Here is a 17,929-nt window from a genome sequence, read left to right as displayed (position 1 = left end):
ACATGTAAATGAATCATATGAAAATGAATAAATAATTTTTTTTTTTTTAAAAAAAGATGAGGAATTCATTCCTCCTTTTGAAGTGCATCATCCCTGTCAGGGTCACAGTGGACCCAGAGCCTTATTTTCCTAAAACAGCACACTTTTATGTGCTGTATTGTATATTATATAATACAGTGTTCACTGTTCTCTCTTAACAAGTAAAACAGCATGACATTTTACATTATCAATATCAGAAAATAATCAACAAACAGTATGTAACAACAGTATTAGTAACTTTACTTTACTGAAATACAGACAAAAGAGACATAATAAGACTTAATAGTTCATTAAACGTGATAATGCTTACAATATTGAATTTGACTTTGAGCTGGAAATCACTGAGGTGCATGAGAACCTAATGGTCCTCCTCTCTGAGAACTCAGTTGTCGTGCAATGCCCAAAGCAAAGAGGAAACCATTCTTTCAGGATCTTTAGAAATAAATTTCTGAATTTCTGCCCCACAAAGGCGTAGATTATGGGGTTGAGGCAGCAGTGACTGAACGCTATGGTTTCCACCCACTGCATAGCCATGCTCAGGTCCTGATGCCACTGACAGGTGCTCATGTAGCCCAAGTGATGCAGGAACATCAGGAAGATGACGATGTTGTAGGGCATCCAGAAGAGGAAGAAAACAATGACTAAGACCAGCATGAGCTTGACAGCTTTGTGTTTCTTCTGAGATTTCATCGTCATTAAGATGGGGATGATATGTGAGTAGCAGAACACCATCACCGAGAGAGGAATGATCAAGCCGAGGATGTTCAGCTCAATGTAAGAGAATGGCTTCCACGCTGATCCTTCAGGATATTCCGCTTTGCATGTCCATCCATAAGATTCATTCTTCACTTGAGAGAAAATGATGTTTGGCAGAGAAGCTCCCAAGCTAAGTGCCCATATAAACAAAGCCAGGGCTATGCTAGCTCTGACAGACCGGTGCTTGGAGAAGAGGGAGGTGTAGGTGTGGACAATGACAGTGTAGCGGTCAATGGTCATGAGGATCATGAAGAAGATACTTCCATAGAATCCCAGCATGTAGAGCACTGTCACTGCATGACACATGAAGCCCCCGAAGGTCCACTCAGAGATGGCAGCGTAGTGAGCCCAAAAAGGCAATGAGATCAGGAAGAGGAGGTCTGAAATAGCCAGGTTGAAGAGACACAGATCTGACATGTTGGACCTTTTGTGGTACTTGACCAGGACACACAGCACCAGGCCATTGCCAATTAACCCTACAATGAATACGATGCTGTAGAGGGAAGGGAGGAAGGTTTGGCTGAATGCCATTACGTTGGTATTATTGCAGGGTGAGAAGTCATGCAGTGATCTGTTGTAATCATCCTTAGCTGTTTATGGAGGGGGGGGGAAACGTCTTATTATGACATGTTGCATGAGAAAATTACAGTGTAATAATGTATACAAAAGCAAGTAAGCAAGCTAACTGTTTTAAAAGCAATAAGAAGTAAGAAGCAATGGAAGACAATGCTGTAAAGGGTAGGTAGGAAGACTTGGCTGAAGTCCATTATGTTGTTGTTTTTGCAGACTTGGAAACTACAATTTGTTAGGTTGTAGTAATCAGAATACTCCTTAGCTGTTTGGGGGGGACAGAAGAAACAGTGGTCTCATCAAATGTTAAAAAGCAGAAAAAAAAAAACAGAAAAAAGGCTAATGCTACAGTTGAAATTATAATTGGTTCACAAAAAAAATGGTGTCTTTAAGATACTGGTGCAAATGTGATCTATCACCAGCTATAGATATTGGCTATTTTCAGTAATCTACTCTAAACAGTGTAAAAACATTCATGTCAACCCAAGTTTTTTTATTTTTGAGAATCTGTATTCAGATAAAATACCCAGAAACTCATCAACATAATCAGAGCTGCTCTTCAGTTAGAGAGACAACGAACCCAGTTTAAGTCATCTCTACATCTCTACAAGATCAAAAAAAAGGTTTGTATTGATGGAAATCAGGCTAATGGACAAATGCTTATCATTTCCCCATGGGTTTTTGTTTTTTTTTTTCTTTATGGCTAAAATAGAACTCAACTCTTTGGGGTTGTTTGTTGATGAATCATTTCTCACACATTTCATATCGAAAAGAAAGTCTGCATTGTAGTACAATGGTACACTTATGAACTGTCAAAACACTTTTCAGTGCTTTTGTCCATAAATTGAAGCTTGCTAAAAACAAAAACTGACTATTTAATGCTTAGTGATAATCCCATGTTTAAAAATAGTTTTCCAGCTCTCTGTCTAAGAAATTTTACACACAGTTTACTGATTGTACTAATAAGAATTAATGAGCAGAAAGTAACTTAAAATGGAAACCTACTTGTCATGTTGAAGAATGTCATGAGCCTCTCTCGTCAGCCCAAGAAAGATTGTGAAACAGACTATGTATTCTAACAAGACGCCGTGCTTAAAAGGGAAGCTTTCGTAAGGTGGAGCTTTGTCTTGTTGCCAGAAGAGTTATTTACAACCAAACAGAAACATGCGAATCCAAAAAAACATTTTGTAAATTTACAACATACCACAAATAGGAACTGTACAAGCCAATCTAAGCTCTGGGACGGATTAACAGTATAAATATGGATTATAGTCGAATGTTAACAGATTTTAAAGGCAGACTCCTTTAAATGATGCAGCAGCCTGCTTCATATGATATGTCTCATTCACATTCATAGTAAAATGTGTGAGACAGAAAAACCTAGTGAATTAGACTGATGTGTTCACAGGATAGCACACATGGAAATGATTAATAATCTTATACTTTATTATCTTGGAACGATGCATAAATAGATGCTGGAGTCACTGCCCTTGTGACAAGGATGTAACATTAGCCCACACCAGCTTAAGCAAATTCTCAAAGCAAATAGACTTTTTCACCTGTTCCTGCAAAATATTTCATCGGAGGCTCAAGTTATAGAATTTCATGACCACTTTTTTTTTTGGCCTCTATATATTATCTCATAGCCTCAATGTTAACTCATGGCCACAATATATTCATTTGTGGCCTCAAGATATCAACTTGTGGCTTCAATATTTTTATAATATATTGAGACCTATATTATTATCTTATAGGTCTCAATATATTATCTCATAACATCAATATATTTATTGCATGGCCTCAATATTTTATCCTGTGGGTTCACCATGTTATTACGGGTAATTTGCAAAACAAGAGGAAGTAAAAAGACTCCAAGAACACAGTACAAAGTACAATACAGAGCAATGGTTCTATATAGACAACTATACTTGATAGAAATTCTGGTACACGATGAATATGATGACATAGAGCAGGGTTATGTGTGTGATCAGAGTCTCCAGCCAACTTTAGATTAAAATTGATTCAATTGCTTTAAAAAGTGGAATTAGTATGACTCCTGCTTGGTTGAACTGAGGACACGATTAAAGCCTCCTGCTATAGAATTCATTTTTATCCTGTTTAAGGCCAAGTATGGGTTATACTCCAGCACTACAGGGATGACATTCCTGGAGTAGTACTCGATATTTAAGAAAAAAGAATTTATATTGTTATGATATTCCAAGACGATGCCGTGCTAGTGGTAGCCAATTACAGCATCTCGAGAGCCGCTATATTTTACCTATATTAGGTTTTTCCACTTACATATTGCACTGTAAAACCGGATAAGTTCATTTAACTCAAAACATTTGAGGAAACTAATGACCTCAAAATGTTTAAATTGATAAATCAATTTCTTTAAGCCAAATACACTTATATATAACAAAAATTAATTTTAAATTACAAAGTTTGAGTTCAATTTTTGTTATATTTAAGTGTATTTGGCTTAAAGAAATTTAATTACCTTAAACATTTTGAGGTCATTAGTTTCCTCAAATGTTTTGAGTTAAATGAACTATCCAGTTTTACAGTGTTGTGAAAGCCTCACTGTGTACATGCAGATGCCATATGCTAGTATTAAATATCTTTGTGATGTAATGATGTAATGATATCAGCACTTCTGGCACGAACTTAGCTGTACAGGTTTCAATTTAGAAACTCGCTCGTAATGCATGTATAATCTAAAGAACACATAGATGCTATCAGCCATATCGGATTTATAGTCACTGAACGACTTCCTTCTCAGACATTGAATAAACTGTTTGTCCGTTGAGACTAAACTGGAATGTAAAAACATGTGCAAACACGTTGATACCCAAAAGACATGTACAAGCTGCTTTACTGTCAGCATGTTAAGAGGAGGAATTCATGGGGGGGTCCCACTCCGGCAGGGACAGACACGCCTTTAAGATTTATTTGTTGGAACGTCAGAGGTAATCCTGTCAAGAGATGTAAGGTTTTTACATATTTGAAACGTCTTCCACTCGAACTTTAATTTGAAAGTAGGAGGGGTCGCTATTTTAATTGACAAAAGGTTACAGTTTTCGTCCACTAACGTTATCGCTGATGCGAACGGTAGATATATAATAGTTGCTGGTACTCTAATGCAAAGACAGGTATTGTATACGCTCCTAACTTAGATGAATTTTTTATTAATTTATTTTTTTTATAAATGGCGTCCCTTTATTGTATACTTTATGGAGTTACAGACACTTTCCACTTAAATTTTTGTGCCAGTTCTTGGGTTTTACAATATTTATATAACCACCGACAGTTATTGAGTAGCCATAATGAGCCGGGGGGGGGGGGGGGGTGTTGTTTATTTGGGGGGGGGGTTCTTCTTCTCCATGAAATATTTGGGAAAGGGAAGGGAGGAGAGAAGAGAAAAGGTAAATGAATCACATGAAAATGAATCACATGTAAATGAATCACATGTAAATGAATCATATGAAAATTAATAAATAAATTTTTTTTTTTTTAAAAAGATGAGGAATTCATTCCTCCTTTTGAAGTGCATCATCCCTGTCAGGGTCACAGTGGACCCAGAGCCTTATTTTCCTAAAACAGCACACTTTTATGTGCTGTATTATATATTATATAATACAGTGTTCATTGTTCTCTCTTAACAAGTAAAACAGCATGACATTTTACATTATCAATATCAGAAAATAATCAACAAATAGTACGTAACAACAGTATTAGTAACTTTACTTCACATTGGTTACACTGTCCAAACAGTACGACAACTGAAATACTGACAAAAGAGACATAATAAGACTTAATAGTTCATTAAACGTGATAATGCTTACAATATTGAATTTGACTTTGAGCTGGAAATCACTGAGGTGTGTGAGAACCTAATGGTCCTCCTCTCTGAGAACTCAGTTGTCATGCAATGCCCAAAGCAAAGAGGAAACCATTCTTTCAGGATCTTTAGAAATAAATTTCTGAATTTCTGCCCTACAAAGGCGTAGATTATGGGGTTGAGGCAGCAGTGACTGAACGCTATGGTTTCCACCCACTGCATAGCCATGCTCAGGTCCTGATGCCACTGACAGGTGCTCATGTAGCCCAAGTGATGCAGGAACTTCAGGAAGATGACGATGTTGTAGGGCGTCCAGAAGAGGAAGAAAACAATGACTAAGACCAGCATGAGCCTGACAGCTTTGTGTTTCTTCTGAGATTTCATCGTCATTAAGATGGGGATGATGCGCGAGTAGCAGAACACCATCACTGAGAGAGGAATGATCAAGCCGAGGATGTTCAGCTCAATGTAAGAGAATGGCTTCCACGCTGATCCTTCAGGATATTCCTCTTTGCATGTCCATCCATGTGATTCATTCTTCACTTGAGAGAAAATGATGTTTGGCAGAGAAGCTCCCAAGCTAAGTGCCCATATAAACAAAGCCAGGGCTATGCTAGCTCTGACAGACCGGTGCTTGGAGAAGAGGGAGGTGTAGGTGTGGACAATGACAGTGTAGCGGTCAATGGTCATGAGGATCATGAAGAAGATACTTCCATAGAATCCCAGCATGTAGAGCGCTGTCACTGCATGACACATGAAGCCCCCGAAGGTCCACTCAGAGATGGCAGCGTAGTGAGCCCAAAAAGGCAATGAGATCAGGAAGAGGAGGTCTGAAATAGCCAGGTTGAAGAGACACAGATCTGACATGTTGGAACTTTTGTGGTACTTGACCAGGACACACAGCACCAGGCCATTGCCAATTAACCCCAAGATTAAGACGATGCTGTAAAGGGTAGGTAGGAAGACTTGGCTGAAGTCCATTATGTTGTTGTTTTTGCAGACTGGGAAACTACAATTTGTTAGGTTGTAGTAATCAGAATACTCCTTAGCTGTTTGGGGGGGGACAGAAGAAACAGTGGTCTCATCAAATGTTAAAAAGCAGAAGAAAAAAAAACAGAAAATAGGCTAATGCTGCAGTTGAAATTATAATTGGTTCACAAAAAAAATGGTGTCTTTAAGATACTGGTGCAAATGTGATCTATCACCAGCTATAGATATTGGCTATTTTCAGTAATCTACTCTAAACAGTGTAAAAACATTCATGTCAACCCAAGTTTTTTTATTTTTGAGAATCTGTATTCAGATAAAAGACTCAGAAACTCATCAACATAATCAGAGCTGATCTTCAGTTAGAGAGACAAAGAACCCAGTTTAAGTCATTTCTACATCTCTACAAGATCAAAAAAAGGTTTGTATTGATGGAAACCAGGCTAATGGACAAATGCTTATCATTTCCCCATGGTTTTTTTTTTGTTGTTGTTGGTTTTTTTTTTCCTTTATGACTAAAATAGAACTCAACTCTTTGGGGTTGTTTGTTGATGAATCATTTCTCACACATTTCATATCGAAAAGAAAGTCTGCATTGTAGTACAATGGTACATTTATGAACTGTCAAAACACTTTTCAGTGCTTTTGTCCATAAATTGAAGCTTGCTAAAAACAAAAACTGACTATTTAATGCTTAGTGATAATCCCATGTTTAAAAATAGTTTTCCAGCTCTCTGTCTAAGAAATTTTACACACAGTTTACTGATTGTACTAATAAGAATTAATGAGCAGAAAGTAACTTAAAATGGAAACCTACTTGTCATGTTGAAGAATGTCATGAGCGTCTCTCATCAGCCCAAGAAAGATTGTGAAACAGACTGTGTATTCTAACAAGATGCCGTGCTTAAAAGGGAAGCTTTCGTAAGGTGGAGCTTTGTCTTGTTGCCAGAAGAGTTATTTACAACCAAACAGAAACATGCGAATCCAAAAAAACATTTTGTAAATTTACAACATACCACAAATAGGAACTGTACAAGCCAATCTAAGCCCTGGGACAGATTAACAGTATAAATATGGATTATAGTCGAATGTTAACAGATTTTAAAGGCAGACTCCTTTAAATGATGCAGCAGCCTGCTTCATATGATATGTCTCATTAACATTCATAGTAAAATGTGTGAGACAGAAAAACCTAGTGAATTAGACTGATGTGTTCACAGGATAGCACACATGGAAATGATTAATAATCTTATACTTTATTATCTTGGAACGATGCATAAATAGATGCTGGAGTCACTGCCCTTGTGACAAGGATGTAACATTAGCCCACACCACCTTAAGCAAATTCTCAAAGCAAATAGACTTTTTCACCTGTTCCTGCAAAATATTTCATCGGAGGCTCAAGTTATAGAATTTCATGACCACTACTTTTTTTTTTTGGCCTCTATATATTATCTCATAGCCTCAATGTTAACTCATGGCCACAATATATTCATTTGTGGCCTCAAGATATTGACTTGTGGCTTCAATATTTTTTATAATATATTGAGACCTATATTATTATCTTATAGGTCTCAATATATTATCTCATAACATCAATATATTTATTGCATGGCCTCAATATTTTATCCTGTGGGTTCACCATGTTATTACGGGTAATTTGCAAAACAAGAGGAAGTAAAAAGACTCCAAGAACACAGTACAAAGTACAATACAGAGCAATGGTTCTATATAGACAACTATACTTGATAGAAATTCTGGTACACGATGAATATGATGACATAGAGCAGGGTTATGTGTGTGATCAGAGTCTCCAGCCAACTTTAGATTAAAATTGATTCAATTGCTTTAAAAAGTGGAATTAGTATGACTCCTGCTTGGTTGAACTGAGGACACGATTAAAGCCTCCTGCTATAGAATTCATTTTTATCCTGTTTAAGGCCAAGAATGGGTAATACTCCAGCACTACAGGGATGACATTCCTGGAGTAGTACTCGATATTTAAGAAAAAAGAATTTATATTGTTATGATATTCCAAGACGATGCCGTGCTAGTGGTAGCCAATTACAGCATCTCGAGAGCCGCTATATCTTACCTATATTAGGTTTTTCCACTTACATATTGCACTGTAAAACAGGATAAGTTCATTTAACTCAAAACATTTGAGGAAACTAATGACCTCAAAATGTTTAAATTGATAAATCAATTTCTTTAAGCCAAATACACTTATATATAACAAAAATTAATTTTAAATTACAAAGTTTGAGTTCAATTTTTGTTATATTTAAGTGTATTTGGCTTAAAGAAATTTAATTACCTTAAACATTTTGAGGTCATTAGTTTCCTCAAATGTTTTGAGTTAAATGAACTATCCAGTTTTACAGTGTTGTGAAAGCCTCACTGTGTACATGCAGATGCCATATGCTAGTATTAAATATCTTTGTGATGTAATGATGTGATGATATCAGCACTTCTGGCACGAACTTAGCTGTACAGGTTTCAATTTAGAAACTCGCTCGTAATGCATGTATAATCTAAAGAACACATAGATGCTATCAGCCATATCGGATTTATAGTCACTGAACGACTTCCTTCTCAGACATTGAATAAACTGTTTGTCCGTTGAGACAAAACTGGCATGTAAAAACATGTGCAAACACGTTGATACCCAAAAGACATGTACAAGCTGCTTTACTGTCAGGATGTTAAGAGGAGGAATTCATGGGGGGGTCCCACTCCGGCTGGGACAGACACGCCTTTAAGATTTATTTGTTGGAACGTCAGAGGTAATCCTGTCAAGAGATGTAAGGTTTTTACATATTTGAAACGTCTTCCACTCGAACTTTAATTTGAAAGTAGGAGGGGTCGCTATTTTAATTGACAAAAGGTTACAGTTTTCGTCCACTAACGTTATCGCTGATGCGAACGGTAGATATATTATAGTTGCTGGTACTCTAATGCAAAGACAGGTATTGTATACGCTCCTAAATTAGATGAATTTTTTTTTTTTTTTTTTATAAATGGCGTCCCTTTATTGTATACTTTATGGAGTTACAGACACTTTCCACTTAAATTTTTGTGCTTGTTCTTGGGTTTTATAATATTTATATAACCAGCGACAGTTACTGAGTAGCCATAATGAGGCGGGGGTGGGCGGGGGGTGGGTTTTTGTTTTGTGTTTTTTTTTTTGTTTTGTTTTTTCTTCTTCTCAATGAAATATTTGGGAAAGGGAAGGGAGGAGAGAAGAGAAAAGGTAAATGAATCACATGTAAATGAATCACATGTAAATGAATCACATGTAAATGAATCATATGAAAATTAATAAATAAATAATTTTTTTTTTTAAAAGATGAGGAATTCATTCCTCCTTTTGAAGTGCATCATCCCTGTCAGGGTCACAGTGGACCCAGAGCCTTATTTTCCTAAAACAGCACACTTTTATGTGCTGTATTATATATTATATAATACAGTGTTCATTGTTCTCTCTTAACAAGTAAAACAGCATGACATTTTACATTATCAATATCAGAAAATAATCAACAAATAGTACTTAACAACAGTATTAGTAACTTTACTTCACATTGCTTACACTGTCCAAACAGTACGACAACTGAAATACTGACAAAAGAGACATAATAAGACTTAATAGTTCATTAAACGTGATAATGCTTACAATATTGAATTTGACTTTGAGCTGGAAATCACTGAGGTGCGTGAAAACCTAATGGTCCTCCTCTCTGAGAACTCAGTTGTCATGCAATGCCCAAAGCAAAGAGGAAACCATTCTTTCAGGATCTTTAGAAATAAATTTCTGAATTTCTGCCCCACAAAGGCGTAGATTATGGGGTTGAGGCAGCAGTGACTGAACGCTATGGTTTCCACCCACTGCATAGCCATGCTCAGGTCCTGATGCCACTGACAGGTGCTCATGTAGCCCAAGTGATGCAGGAGCTTCAGGAAGATGACGATGTTGTAGGGCGTCCAGAAGAGGAAGAAAACAATGACTAAGACCAGCATGAGCTTGACAGCTTTGTGTTTCTTCTGAGATTTCATCGTCATTAAGATGGGGATGATATGTGAGTAGCAGAACACCATCACTGAGAGAGGAATGATCAAGCCGAGGATGTTCAGCTCAATGTAAGAGAATGGCTTCCACGCTGATCCTTCAGGATATTCCTCTTTGCATGTCCATCCATGTGATTCATTCTTCACTTGAGAGAAAATGATGTTTGGCAGAGAAGCTCCCAAGCTAAGTGCCCATATAAACAAAGCCAGGGCTATGCCAGCTCTGATAGACCGGTGTTTGGAGAAGAGGGAGGTGTAAGTGTGGACAATGACAGTGTAGCGGTCAATGGTCATGAGGATCATGAAGAAGATACTTCCATAGAATCCCAGCATGTAGAGCGCTGTCACTGCATGACACATGAAGATCCCGAAGATCCACTCAGAGATGGCAACGTAGTGAGCCCAAAAAGGCAATGAGATCAGGAAGAGGAGGTCTGAAATAGCCAGGTTGAAGAGACACAGATCTGACATGTTGGACCTTTTGTGGCACTTGACCAGGACACACAGCACCAGGCCATTGCCAATTAACCCAGAGATGAAGACGATGCTATAAAGGGTAGGTAGGAAGACTCGGCTGAAGGCCTTTAATTTGATATTACTGCAGACTGAGTACTTGCCGTTCTGTATGTTGTCGTAATCAAGGTAGCTCTCAGCTGTTAATAAAAACAAATAATAAAAACATGGTCTCAGCTGAAGTCCATTATGTTGTTGTTGCAGACTGGGAAACTATGATTTGTTAGGTTGTAGTAAGCAGAATAGTCAGCTGTTTGGGGGGTGGACAGAAGAAACAGTGGTCTCATCAAATGTTAAAAACCAGGAAAAAAAAAAAACAGAAAAAAGGCTAGTGCTGCAGTTGAAATTATTATCGGTTTACAAAAAAATGGTGTCTTTAAGACACTGGTCCAAAAGTGACCGTTTTACCATTTTATTATTGTGCTGGATTGCCATCTCTCGCCAGCTATAGATATTGGCCATTTTCCAGTAATCTACTCTAAACAGTGTAAAAACACTCATGTCAACCCAAGTTTTTTTATTTTTGAGAATCTGTATTCAGATAAAATACCCAGAAACTCATCAACATAATCAGAGCTGCTCTTCAGTTAGAGAGACAACGAACCCAGTTTAAGTCATTCGTACATCTCTTCAAGATCAAAAAAAGGTTTGTATTGATGGAAACCAGGCTAACGGACAAATGCTTATCATTTCCCCATGGGTTTTTTTTTCTTTTCTTTTCTTTATGGCTAAAATAGAACTCAACTCTTTGGAGTTGTTTGTTGATGAATCATTTCTCACACATTTCATATCGAAAAGAAAGTCTGCATTGTAGTACAATGGTACATTTATGAACTGTCAAAACACTTTTCAATGCTTTTGTACATAAATTGAAGCTTGCTAAAAACAAAAAAGTGATAATGACTGACTATTTAATGCTTAGTGATAATCCCATGTTTAAAAATAGTTTTCCAGCTCTCTGTCTAAGAAATTTTACACACAGTTTACTGATTGTACTAATAAGAATTAATGAGCAGAAAGTAACTTAAAATGGAAACCTACTTGTCATGTTGAGGAATGTCATGAGCGTCTCTCGTCGGCCCAAGAAAGATTGTGAAACAGACTGTGTATTCTAACAAGACGCCGTGCTTAAAAGGGAAGCTTTCGTAAGGTGGAGCTTTTTCTTGCTGCCAGAAGAGTTATTTTTCAACCAAACAGAAACATGCGAATCCAAAAAACATTTTGTAAATTTACAACATACCACAGATAGGAACTGTACAAGCCAATCTAAGCCCTGGGACGGATTAACAGTATAAATATGGATTATAGTCGAATGTTAACAGATTTTAAAGGCAGACTCCTTTAAATGATGCAGCAGCCTGCTTCATATGATATGTCTCATTCACATTCATAGTAAAATGCCTGAGACAGAAAAACCTAGTGAATTAGACTGATGTGTTCACAGGATAGCACACATGGAAATGATTAATAATCTTATACTTTATTATCTTGGAACGATGCATAAATAGATGCTGGAGTCACTGCCCTTGTGACAAGGATGTAACATTAGCCCACACCACCTTAAGCAAATTCTCAAAGCAAATAGACTTTTTCACCTGTTCCTGCAAAATATTTCATCGGAGGCTCAAGTTATAGAATTTCATGACCACTACCTTTTTTTTTTTTTTTTGGCCTCTAAATATTATCTCATAGCCTCAGTGTTAACTCATGGCCACAATATATTCATTTGTGGCCTCAAGACATCTACTTGTGGCTTCAATATTATTATATATTATCTTATAGGTCTCAATATATTATCTCATAACATCAATATATTTATTTCATGGCCTCAATATTTTATCCTGTGGGTTCACCATGTTATTACGGGTAATTTGCAAAACAAGAGAAAGTAAAAAGATTCTAAGAACACAGTACAAAGTACAATACAGAGCAATGGTTCTATATAGACAACTATACTTGATAGAAATTCTGGTACACGATGAATATGATGACATAGAGCAGGGTTATGTGTGTGATCAGAGTCTCCAGCAAGCTTAAGATTAAAATTGATTCAATTGCTTTAAAAAGTGGAATTTGTATGACTCCTGCTTGGTTGAACTGAGGACACGATTAAAGCCTCTTGCTATAGAATTCATTTTTATCCTGTTTAAGGCCAAGTATGGGTTATACTCCAGCACTACAGGGATGACATTCCTGGAGTAGTACTCGATATTTAAGAAAAAAGAATTTATATTGTTATGATATTCCAAGACGATGCCGTGCTAGTGGTAGCCAATTACAGCATCTCGAGAGCCGCTATATCTTACCTATATTAGGTTTTTCCACTTACATATTGCACTGTAAAACCGGATAAGTTCATTTAACTCAAAACATTTGAGGAAACTAATTACCTCAAAATGTTTAAGTTGATAAATCAATTTCTTTAAGCCAAATACACTTCAATATAACAAAAATTTAACTCAAACTTTGTAATTTAAAATTAATTTTTGCTATATTTAAGTGTATTTGGTCTCAGTCTCAATTTGGTCTCAATTTTGTTATATTTAAGTGTATTTGGATCTAAAAACAGGTCTCAATCCCATGTTTAAAAACATTTTGAGGTAATTAGTTTACTCAAATTTTTTAGTTAAATGAACTCATCCGGTTTTACAGTGTATTAGCAATTAAAGTACTAGATCTACTGCCCAGTTCTATTTAAATGTTCCTCAGAGTTTTGTAAAACAGCATTCCCCTGGGCATGGAATGAGCTGCAAAATACTATTACCTTCGAAACACTTCATTACTATTGACACTGAATACTATTAAAGGTCTTTTACACATTGCCGTAAAGGAAACCCGTTGTTGTTTTACATAATCCTTGACTTGAGTTGAAATGTGTTACCGATATATCACTGGTATGGCCTCTATATCTTTTTTCTTTTACTATTTCTTCTGTTTTACTTTTTCGTATTGTATATGTGAAACTATTTGGGCTGCCTTGTTGACCAGGACTCTCTGCAAGAAGTGATCTTGTATCTCAGTAGGACTTTCCTGGCTAAATAAAGGATAAATAAATTAAAATTACCTTGTAATTGACTTTTTGTTGATTTTCTTTTATTCATTTTCTCATATTCATGCTATACAAAATTGTTTATCCCTATTCATTTTATCGCTGTTTACACTGTTGACAATGTTTCAAGTCTACTGCTAATATCTACAATGTTTACACCCTACTGCACACATTCAGAATGAGGATTTTCCTGAGGTGGGGATTTGTCCTGCTGATAGAACCTATAAAGTTTAATGTACTTCAGCTAATCTTAACACAACACGTCCATGTGGGGGAAAGAAAAAAAAACAGGAACATGCAATTCCACAAACAAGAACTGTACCAAGAATATACAGTTCGTACATCTCAATATTTATTAAACTGTTGTGACGATATGTATTACATACAAATGGTAGCGAATTTTAATGACAGACACCTGGATAAAAAATATTGACATAAATAATTATGCAAAATAGATGCATGGAGATAAAAATGATTGAATCAGTGGTTACAAATAAGTGCACAGGGGAAGCAGGATTGACTGCAGTGAATAAAGATTTGAAGATTTCAGAAGGCACGGGAGAGTAAAGAATGGAGTGTTTCAGTCCAGTGTTTTTTTTACAGTATTATTTATTTACAGTCATTCATTCACCTTTCTTTATACTGGTCACAGTCATGCTGGATCTAGATCCTATCCCAAGAACACAAGGCATTAATAAGCCACCGACCGTCAAAGACTTTCGTCTTTCAAACGAGCAAAATAGCACGTATATTCCATTTAACAATGAATCCTTGAGCAAGGCCCTTAACCCTCAACTGCTTGGTTGTATAAATGAGATAATTGTAAGTCGCTCTGCATAAGGGTGTCTGACAAATGCTGTAATGTAATGTAATTTAATGTAATGTAATGAATCCCAGGAAGCCTAGAAGGAACCTCATGTGGGCAGTTGGAGAATATGTGAAACTCCACACAGACAGCACCCCGAGCTCAGAATTGAGCCTGGGATCCTGGTGCTGTGAATTGCCGATCATATCCACTGCACCCCTATGCTACTTCATTTCAGTTGCTTTCGTATTATTATTGAGCCATTTAAGTGACGTGCTGTTTTTTTTGTTTGTTTGTTTGTTTGTTTTGTTTTATTAATATATTAATGCCATGAGATCTATTTTGTGGCCACTAAAGATTCAGCTTGTGTCAACCTTTTGTAGTAAATGAATGAGACAGAGAAATCAATTAAATCAGACTGCTGTGCCAAAAGGAAACTAAGCATATTACTCAATATCTTGAAATGATGCATAAGACATACTAATTCATGTCATTCAATTACAGACACGTTCAACAGTATGTGAAATATAGATAGTTGTTTTTGTTTTTTTTAATGTCATTGCTATGGTTACCTGTGATGGATTTCCCAGTGTGTGAACTGCCCGAAGCGTGGGTTGACATTGGCTTTGTTTACTTTTGAAATGTCCAAAAATGTGAACATGAAGTACAAAAAAAACATTGGGTTAACATTGGGTTAATAAAACATTGGGTTAACATTGGGTTAATAAAGATTCTTTCAGTCATCTTCAGGAAGCAGTTTGTCCTTGTCATGTTCACAGTGGTTCTTTGGATATCCCAGAAATGCTAGGCAAAACCCTTGACCCAGCTATTGCAGTCTACACAGGATTGCAACTTCATGAACATCCCAGTGTACAAATATGGGCTATGAAACCCTAAAAGAAAATAGTATTTTATTGGAAAAACAGTAATGATAGTAACAATTATCCGTTGGTTCACCCTTTAACCCTCATTACTAGAGAATCCCAACAAATTATCAATCACTACTGGATGTCATGCCCCTTGTCTGCAACTCATGAAGTTTTGATTGGTGTTTTGGTTGCTTATCTTTTGCCTCTTTTTTAGGTATTTATCTCTTGTATCTGAGTATTTAGTGAGTATTTACTGGGGCGACTGTGTCTCAGGTGGTAGAGCGGGTTGTCCACTAATCGTAGGGTTGGTGGTTCGATTCCCAGCCCGCGTGACTCCACATACCGAAGTGTCCTTGGGCAAGACACTGAACCCCAAGTTGCTCCCGATGGCAAGTTAGCACCTTGCATGGCAGCTCTGCTACCATTGGTGTGTGAGTGTGTGTGTGTGTGTGTGAATGGGTGAATAAGACCAAAGTGTAAAATGCTTTGGATAAAAGCGCTATATAAGTGCAGACCATTTAGTATTGCCTAGTCCTTTTGTTTGTCTTCTTGCTATATTGATGCTTCATGAGAGAGGACTTCACCAAAGCATATAAAATCACTCTAAGCCCACTCTATTTACCCTCTGAACTATTTTGTGATGTGTTCCAGCACTAAGAGCAAAATTCAGCCCATGCAGATTTCTCAAATTAACAGTTAGAGAACATCAAAACCATCTGGAGAAAGGTGTTTTGCTTCTACTGCTGAGAGGCCATTGACCACATTGTTTAATGCCCAGTCCAACCCAGTGTCAAGGAAGCTCAGTGATCTGGAGAAAAAGTGGTTGTTCAATGTGAAAAGCAAATGATGTATAAAAAAAAAAGTTGTCCAGGGACACAACTCCAGGGAAATGTTCCTCCTCGCCTGGACTAGAGATAATCTAATGCTAGTCTATTCTGTAGGACTATTGTCACGAACCGGAGTTGGCACAGAAGCAGATGCGGGTGCGTAGTAAAGGGTAGTTCCAAAGACGTAGTCGTAAAACAAGCAAGGGTCAGGCGATCGGACAAACAAAGCAGAAGGGGACAGGCAGAAAGCGTAGTCGTAAACAGGAAGAGGTTGAGATAACAAAGATAGCAAACGAATGTGAAAGGCTTGGAAACGCAGAGAACAAGTCTACTGAACGTATACTTCGCAATGAACATTTGGCGAATGACTCTCTAAATACTAGTGGAGAGAGTGTGTGTGTGTGTGTGTGTGTGATTAGTGACAGGTGTGGGAGATTAGAACCGGGGATGGTGAGCGCATGTGTGCATGGGAGGTGAGTGTTGCTTCTTTGGAAACTGAGTCCTGGCCGGGTTGAGATATGACAACTATTAGTTTGTGTAAGTAGTAGTGTAATAGTAAAACAGTGTATTTTCATTATTATTTTTTTAAAATATGGATTAGTAATTCTAAAAGCTTTCACTGAGGGAGGTGTTAGAGAACACCCAACACTTAAATCCATTTAGTCTTTTGACCAAGCAAGTCAGTACAAGTCTGCTATGTCTGATCTGTTATGCTGTCTTCAAGTGAACTGGCTGTTAAATCTAGATTGCATGTCAGATTAGTAATTTCTACTTACCTGGAATGTATGTGTTTGGGCAGGTACCGTTTAGACAAGAATAAATATAATAGTACTTGCCAACAGGCTCCTCAGAAGTCAGACCTGTAAAACCAGACATTTTAGTGGTTGTGTCAGTCTTTTAATGATGGACACATAATAGGTGCATGGACGAAGACTCTCACATGATTAGCTATTTGTAAAGAAAACCGTTGATGTGAAACATGTGATGCTGAAAGTGGAAATATTTGTGACTTTTTATTGTATTGGGGACAAATTGTACATCTAACCGGAAAAGGAAGACTGGATCACTGTAATCAGATACTTCTTGCACACAGCATATTTTTGTCTCTAAAGTTAATATTAACATTGCCTAATATCAACCATAAGAAACACCAAATAGCCTCTAATAATGCACTCTAGTTAGAAATATATATATATATCTTCAAGACAATATTACTTTATTATTATTATTTTGATTTTTATATATATGCCATTTTGGCAGACACCCTTATTCACAGTGACTTCCATTTATCTCATTTATACAACTGAGAAATTGAGGGTTAAGGGCCCAAAAGTGGTAGCTTGGCAGTGCTGGGGCTTGATCAAGAAAAACATTTGTAACAGCAAGCAAGTGTTCAGTTTAGATGTTTAAAGACATCAGGTAAATAAAGTAGCCATTTTTAATTATGTCTTCTTACTAAATACAATTGTGGAACACCATAGGTTTATTTATTCACTTATTCACAAACGAGTCAAGTGAATAAAACACCTTCCAGGGCTCATGTGCTTTTACGTAAACTCAACAGATCAATAGGTACATTTACATGCAAACAAGTAATTTGTTAGTAAT

General features: G+C 36.9%; 3 protein-coding genes across 4 annotated transcripts; all 3 read right to left on the bottom strand.

Annotated features, from left to right (window-relative positions):
* Window positions 1-258: 258 nt before the first annotated feature.
* On the bottom strand, window positions 259-3,777 carry LOC128605432 (C-C chemokine receptor type 4-like). 2 transcript variants are annotated; one of them, XM_053620861.1, is made up of 2 exons: window positions 2,371-3,777; window positions 259-1,630 (listed from the first exon to the last, which is right to left on the bottom strand). In XM_053620861.1, exon 2 carries the CDS (start codon window positions 1,324-1,326, stop codon window positions 346-348), a length of 981 nt encoding a protein of 326 aa, XP_053476836.1. In that variant the 5' UTR covers window positions 1,327-1,630; window positions 2,371-3,777; the 3' UTR covers window positions 259-345. The 2 variants fall into 2 exon arrangements, with proteins under 2 accessions (XP_053476836.1, XP_053476831.1); XM_053620856.1 differs by having other exon boundaries at window positions 259-1,385.
* A 1,314-nt stretch (window positions 3,778-5,091) lies between these two features.
* Window positions 5,092-7,717, bottom strand: LOC128605417 (C-C chemokine receptor type 5-like). The gene is made up of 2 exons (XM_053620827.1): window positions 7,011-7,717; window positions 5,092-6,255 (listed from the first exon to the last, which is right to left on the bottom strand). Exons 1-2 carry the CDS (start codon window positions 7,030-7,032, stop codon window positions 5,207-5,209), a joined length of 1,071 nt encoding a protein of 356 aa, XP_053476802.1. The 5' UTR covers window positions 7,033-7,717; the 3' UTR covers window positions 5,092-5,206.
* Window positions 7,718-9,658: 1,941 nt separating this feature from the next.
* Window positions 9,659-12,005, bottom strand: LOC128605408 (C-C chemokine receptor type 5-like). The gene is made up of 2 exons (XM_053620814.1): window positions 11,813-12,005; window positions 9,659-10,911 (listed from the first exon to the last, which is right to left on the bottom strand). The coding sequence occupies exons 1-2, from the start codon at window positions 11,832-11,834 to the stop codon at window positions 9,863-9,865; spliced, it is 1,071 nt and encodes a 356-aa protein (XP_053476789.1). The 5' UTR covers window positions 11,835-12,005; the 3' UTR covers window positions 9,659-9,862.
* Window positions 12,006-17,929: the final 5,924 nt, after the last annotated feature.

Source organism: Ictalurus furcatus, chromosome 1 (assembly GCF_023375685.1).
Source record: "Ictalurus furcatus strain D&B chromosome 1, Billie_1.0, whole genome shotgun sequence".
Lineage (NCBI taxonomy): Eukaryota > Metazoa > Chordata > Actinopteri > Siluriformes > Ictaluridae > Ictalurus > Ictalurus furcatus.
The sequence above is the reverse complement of the archived record's forward strand: the minus strand, read 5'-3'. Positions and strand labels throughout refer to the sequence as shown.